The following is a 6,652-nucleotide window of genomic DNA, read 5'->3' as shown; positions in this document are numbered from 1 at the left end:
AAAAAAAAAAAAAAAAAACCACTATAGAGAAGGATGAAAGAAACAGAAGAACAATGAGTGTGGGTAAGATGAAATAATGTTTTTGTGTAATTAAAGAACATTTATAATGACATTTTGAAGAGCCAACTGACACAAATTAAATTTTATCTTTAATGACATTTTGAAGAGCAACTCCAACGGCAAGCTAATTGCCAAATTAGCTTGTCATGCCACCTAGGATTGCAAAGTTATTCTTCCTTCTAGCTAATTTATCCCACAATGGTTAAGCTAATTAGCATTTAGATTTTTCAGCTTTATTTTTTAAATAATTAGTCTTTTATTAGAGACAATTAATTTCTAAGCTAATTTGCTTAGCATTAGCTTGGCCAAGCTAATTATTAAACTACTCTACAATGGTTTGGCTATTAGCTTGAAAATTATTAAAATTGCAAGCTAGTCCCTAAAAACAACCATTGGAGTTCCTTAGAGAAGAGAGTTTTTTTTTTTTTTTTTTTTTGTAATTTTTAATTTTTAAAAATTATTTTAAAACAGGAAAAATAGGAGGAGGACAAGTGTCCCTCCAACATCCTGTTTTAAAATAAAATAGTGTGTGGCCCGGGCGTTGCACCGGGTTACCATTTTGATTAAATTGTTTCTTTATGAAATATATTATCATCTTTTTTGACACAATAAAACATATTATCATCGATTATTTATGTTATGCATAAATGTTACTCCCTCCGTCCTTAAATTACGTTCCTATTTCTAGCATTTATTCCTCACATAATTTAGGACGGAGGGAGTAAAAATTATGTTACTAATTGATAAAGAGTATAGAAAGATATTTTTTAACACTCTATTGTTTGTAGAATGTTGATTTTATTTCTCTCTTTTTTTTTTTTCAAACTGCTTAATTCGTATTTCTTTTTTAATTGATGCATGTCATTTACAATTACATTTATATATATTAATGACATCAATTGTTATTGGCTAAGAATCTAAGATGGTAAGGAAGTAGAACTTGTTTCTTTGAGGTCTAGTGTTCGTAACCCATCAAAAGCTTTTTAATAATAGTTGAAATGATTTGTTATTGATAATGACATGTCATTAAGTGATGATATGGCACAATGCTATGAGAGGGGAATGACGTGGCATATAAACGATTTTAAAAACGCTTTTTAATATATAATAAAAGTATAGATAGTATTATTTGTTTGGGTTGCCTTTACAATTGGGCACGCTTACAATTAGGTTTCCATTTTTGTATGGAGTTAGACCCCCTAATTGGATGTCGAGGGTTTGGCCGAATTTATGTTAGAATTTGTTAGAAGAGTTGATGTAATCCATATACTTGGTAAATTTTTTAAAGGCTAACATTATGTACTAACCATCCCAAACTGTTTTATTTAATTTGGATCTTTAAAATATTAGAAATTGGGTAACATCGTGGTTTGGGTCAATTATAATTAAATAAAGAAGTGGTGCACACTAATAGTGTTTATAAAAACACAAACTTTTAAGAAAATTTGGTGTACAATAATATTGTATATCCATTATAAAGATAATTTAAAGTGATCAAAAGATACCCCTAAAATGAATAAAAGTAACCCAATACAAATAAAAATTATCTACGTTTTATTAGTAAAGATTCACATTTTAAATGACTAAAAATCAATTATTAATGATTGAATGTAAATTACCTTTATAAAACTTTTCTTGTTGTCTATTTATATAAAAATTGTATTATGTCTTAAGTTACCCAAAAAAAAGGGCAAAAAGTTACCCTTATACTAGTCGATGTACACTAATATTAGTGTAAACCCGCTGCATACAAAAGTTTTTCTTATAAAATATGAAGCATGTATATATAGAAAATTGAGCATGTATATATAGAAAATTGAGCTTAAGCTCATGTCAAAAAATGAATAAATAAATAAGGAAATTTTAGAAAATAACACCACAAAAAAACACAAATTTTGATTATAACACCACAAAATTTAAAATTTTGATTGTAACACCACCAAAAAACCAAAAAATTTGATTTCACCACCACTTTTTAACGCCATCCGAAAAACCGTTAGTGAGCCCCACAAAGTACACGTGTCAGATATATATTGGATTAAAAAAAAAAGAAAAATTAAAAAAAAAATGAAAAACCCTAAAATCCAAACCCAGCCACCGTACTCACCACCGGCGTCGGTTTCTCCTGCCCACCGCCGCTACTGGTTCGCCCAGTCGACCACCCTCGACCCTCGACCACCTGAACGACGCGCCTCCCTAACCCTTAAACGCCGTACCCAGCTTGGCCTCACCCCCAACTCCGATTTAATTCGAAATTTGGAAACGGGTTAGGGTTCAGGTGAGGGTGGTTTTCGACGACGGTTTTGGGTAAGAGAGAGGATAATCGGCGACGATGATGGTGTGGGAGAGGATTTCGGTGACGTGGGTGGTTTTCGGGTTGTGTGGGAGTTGATTTCGTCGAAGCCGGTGGTTTTTGGGTTGGTGCGGGTGAGAATTTCGGCGACGTGGGTGGTTTTCGAAGAGGGGGAAGGCAAAATACGGCAGCGTGGGTGGTTTTGCCGGTTTTGGTGGAGGCAAATGGGTGCCGGCGACCTGGGTTACGGTGTCGGCGGCTGAGGTAAGGTGGCGCCGGTGGTGGAGCTAGCTGTGTTAGGGATTTTCTTTTTTTTATTATTATTTTTTTTTTCTTTTTATTAATTCAATTTTTTAAACCTATAGGCTATTGACACGTGTCAAATTATGGCCCCACTAACGGATTTCATCCAAGAATCCGTTAAGTGGTGGTGAAATCAAATTTGTGAGTTTTTTTGTGGTGTTCTAAGCAAAATTTTAAATTTTGTGATGTTATAATCAAAATTTGTGTTTTTTTGTGGTGTTATTTTCTAAAATTTCCAATAAATAATGAGGGGATTTAAGCATCAACTAATGAGTTAATATGATGATAGATGATACCCTTCACTGTACTAATGAGTAATGACTTAATGAGTAGTGCTCAATGCCCTAATGTTAATACCCTTCTTTTATTTTTTTTTTCTTTTTTCTTTTTTTAATGGTAAATAAAAAGACTATACTAGTGGAATATTTGGCGTACATAAATGACATTTCCACAAAGCATTTCCCTAATTAAGGCTGAATTTTTTTATTTTTTTTCCTAGATACTAGTATGCAAAGAGCTAATACCAAATAGGTAAGAGTTGGGACAAAATATACCAAAAACTAATCATATTCATATATTTATATATATTGAGAGAATGGCAGCCTAAGATCATCTTTAAAATGAACATAGCTGCATTTAAGCAAAATTTTAATAGAGAATAGGAAAGATATTGTTTCTAAAAGATAGGGAGACAGAACAAATTCGTCAAAAACTGCCCACACAAAACCAAGGCAGAAAACTTAGTCGACTTCCTCAATCTTGGGTCCGGGGCCACTTGCAGCAGCAGGGCCTTCATCATCGTCCATGGGAGCACCACCTGCCTCACCACCGGCACCTTGGTACATCTTTGCGATGATGGGGTTGCAGATGCCCTCAAGCTCCTTCATCTTGTCATCGAACTCATCAGCCTCAGCAAGCTGGTTGCTGTCAAGCCATTGGATTGCACTGTCAATGGCTTCCTCAATCTTCTTCTTATCAGCTTCTGAGAGCTTGGAGCTGATCTTCTCATCCTTCACAGTGTTTCTCATGTTGTAGGCGTAGTTCTCAAGAGCATTCTTTGACTCGACCTTCTTCTTGTGCTCCTCATCCTCAGACTTGTACTTCTCGGCCTCTTGAACCATCTTCTCAATCTCTTCCTTTGAGAGCCTGCCTTTGTCATTTGTGATGGTGATCTTGTTCTTCTGTCCAGTGGTTTTGTCCTCAGCAGACACATTCAAGATACCGTTGGCATCGATATCAAAGCACACAGTGATCTGAGGAACACCCCTAGGTGCTGGTGGAATACCAGAGAGCTCAAATTTACCAAGTAAGTTGTTGTCCCTGGTTCTTGTTCTTTCTCCCTCATAAACCTGGATCAACACACCAGGCTGGTTGTCAGAGTAAGTTGAGAACACTTGTTCCTTCTTGGTTGGGATGGTTGTGTTCCTTGGGATCAACACTGTCATGACACCTCCAGCTGTCTCCAAACCCAGAGATAGAGGAGTAACATCCAACAACAAAAGATCCTGCACCTTCTCATTGCCCTCACCACTCAAGATAGCGGCTTGGACAGCAGCCCCATAAGCAACAGCCTCATCGGGGTTAATGCTTTTGCAGAGCTCCTTGCCGTTGAAGAAATCTTGCAATAGCTGCTGGACCTTAGGAATTCTGGTAGAACCACCAACAAGAACAACATCGTGAACTGTACTCTTGTCCATCTTTGCATCTCTCAAACACTTCTCAACTGGCTCCATACACTTCCTAAACAAATCCATGTTCAACTCTTCGAAACGGGCACGAGTAATGGTTGTGTAAAAGTCAACACCCTCGTATAGAGAATCAATCTCAATTGTTGTTTGAGCAGTAGATGAGAGAGTCCTCTTTGCTCTCTCACAGGAAGTTCTCAACCTTCTAAGAGCTCTAGGATTGCCATTAATGTCCTTCTTGTGCTTCCTCTTAAACTCTTGCACGAAGTGATTAACCATTCTGTTATCAAAATCTTCACCACCAAGATGGGTATCTCCAGCGGTGGCTTTTACTTCGAAAATACCCTCTTCAATAGTAAGAAGAGAGACATCAAAAGTACCACCACCAAGATCAAAGATCAATACATTTTTCTCACCAACACTGGTGGCCTTCTTGTCAAGACCGTAGGCAATGGCAGCTGCGGTAGGCTCATTAATAATTCGCATAACGTTCAAACCAGCAATAACCCCAGCGTCTTTGGTGGCTTGACGCTGAGAGTCATTGAAGTAGGCAGGAACAGTCACAACAGCGTTCTTCACTGTTGAACCAAGGAATGCCTCAGCAATTTCTCTCATCTTTATGAGAACCATCGATGAAATCTCCTCAGCAGCAAACTGCTTGTCTTCACCCTTGTACGAGACGACAATCATAGGCTTGTCACCAGCACCAGGGATCACCTTAAATGGCCAGAGCTTCATGTCACTCTGAACTGAAGCATCACTGAATCGTCTACCAATCAACCGCTTAGCATCTGTTTCAATAAGTCGATAAAACATGTTAAACACAACTTCCAGATATAATATCACTAACATAATTTAAAATTTTAATAATGTAAACAATACATCAATTTAGAAGAACTTATGAACCAATCGAGAGCTTCAATTACAATTAAGATTCATTATTTAGAACTACTGGAAACACATCATTTTACATTACTGAAGAAAACAATTCGACATGAAAATTCAAAGATACCTAAAACATATCAGTTCAAATTATTAGAGTACTTAAAAATCATATTCAATAGCTTAATTACTCATTAGAATATATACCATGTGATTCTAATGACGAAGCATGATAACTACATTATTGTACTGTAATTGTGAACATTATTGATTTTAAAGAACTTATAAACCAATAGTGAGCTACAATTCCGATTCAGAATTGACAATTACTTCTGATTATTTAGAACTATTGGAGACGATTCGACACGTAAATTTGAAGATGCCGAAAAATTAGATTCATATCATTACCACATAATTACGATGATAAACCATGATAACTCAATTTACTTCAACTAAACATCTAAATCTCACGACATATAAGCTGTATACTGTGTTTAATTTCTATACTCTCTAATTTAGATGGATCTAGTTTATCATATAAAATAAACTCAATAAATTAGAAGATCTCAAAATTTATCAACAAAATTAGATCTGAAAACCGACAAAACTAGATCACAGAGCAAGCTATTCGGTCAATCGATTTAAACATAATTATGCAAAATAAAGGTAAATTACAGCAAATAATGCCATAAATCATCAACGAATACATCACAAATACAAAAACATGTCGATGAAAATTTACAGAGCATCAATAAAACTTCTGAACCGCAAAAAAATTCAACGAAATCGTTAAAAACAACAGTTCAACACAGAATTAACAGGAAAATCAACAGATCTAACACAATTAACAGCAATCACAACAAAATCGAAAAGAGAATTTAGAAAACGAACCAAAAACGGTGTTGACAGGGTTCATGGCGACCTGATTCTTAGCAGCATCACCGATCAACCTCTCGGAATCGGTGAAAGCAACATAAGACGGCGTGGTTCTGTTACCCTGATCATTAGCAATGATCTCAACACGGTCGTGTTGCCAAACTCCAACACACGAGTAGGTCGTACCGAGATCGATACCGATCGCCGGACCTTCGCCTTTACCGGACATTGTTGTGCAAACTATTTAGAGGGAGAAAGAGAAAACAAGAGAGAGAAAATTGAGGATTTTGGTTGCTGCAAAATTGGGGAAGAATAAATTGAGTTAGAATTTAGGGTTTGGAGGAAGAGGGGTTTATATAGGAAGTGGGGGAGTTTGTTGGGTTCTAGAATGTTCTTGGGTTGTGATATTTAAGCAGGAATTAAGGGCGGTGGAAAAAGGTTAACGGGAAGGAGCATGGTAATATACAGCTATTTTTGCGTTGATTTTTATTTTATTTTTTTTATTGTTACTTTTTTGTTTAGTGGGTTCACATGCTCCTTTAGTGGCCGACTT

General features: G+C 36.1%; 1 protein-coding gene across 1 annotated transcript; it reads right to left on the bottom strand.

Annotated features, from left to right (window-relative positions):
- Positions 1–3,207: 3,207 nt before the first annotated feature.
- LOC145641886 (heat shock cognate 70 kDa protein 2-like) lies at positions 3,208–6,436 on the bottom strand. The gene is made up of 2 exons (XM_081692908.1): positions 6,115–6,436; positions 3,208–5,132 (listed from the first exon to the last, which is right to left on the bottom strand). Exons 1-2 carry the CDS (start codon positions 6,326–6,328, stop codon positions 3,397–3,399), a joined length of 1,950 nt encoding a protein of 649 aa, XP_081549034.1. The 5' UTR covers positions 6,329–6,436; the 3' UTR covers positions 3,208–3,396.
- Between the last annotated feature and the right edge of the window lie 216 nt (positions 6,437–6,652).

Source organism: Chenopodium album, chromosome 8, assembly GCF_948465745.1.
Source record: "Chenopodium album chromosome 8, dcCheAlbu1.1, whole genome shotgun sequence".
In the NCBI taxonomy this organism is placed as follows: Eukaryota; Viridiplantae; Streptophyta; class Magnoliopsida; order Caryophyllales; family Amaranthaceae; genus Chenopodium; species Chenopodium album.
This window is presented reverse-complemented; position numbering and strand designations above follow the sequence as displayed.

Coding starts and splice junctions, on each gene's coding strand:
- LOC145641886 (XM_081692908.1), bottom strand. CDS start 6,328: ATGTCCGGTAAAGGCGAAGGTCCGGCGATCGGTATCGATCTCGGTACG. Junction 5,133..6,114: donor CCCTGTCAACACCGTTTTTG/GTTCGTTTTCTA, acceptor TTATTGAAACAG/ATGCTAAGCGGTTGATTGGT.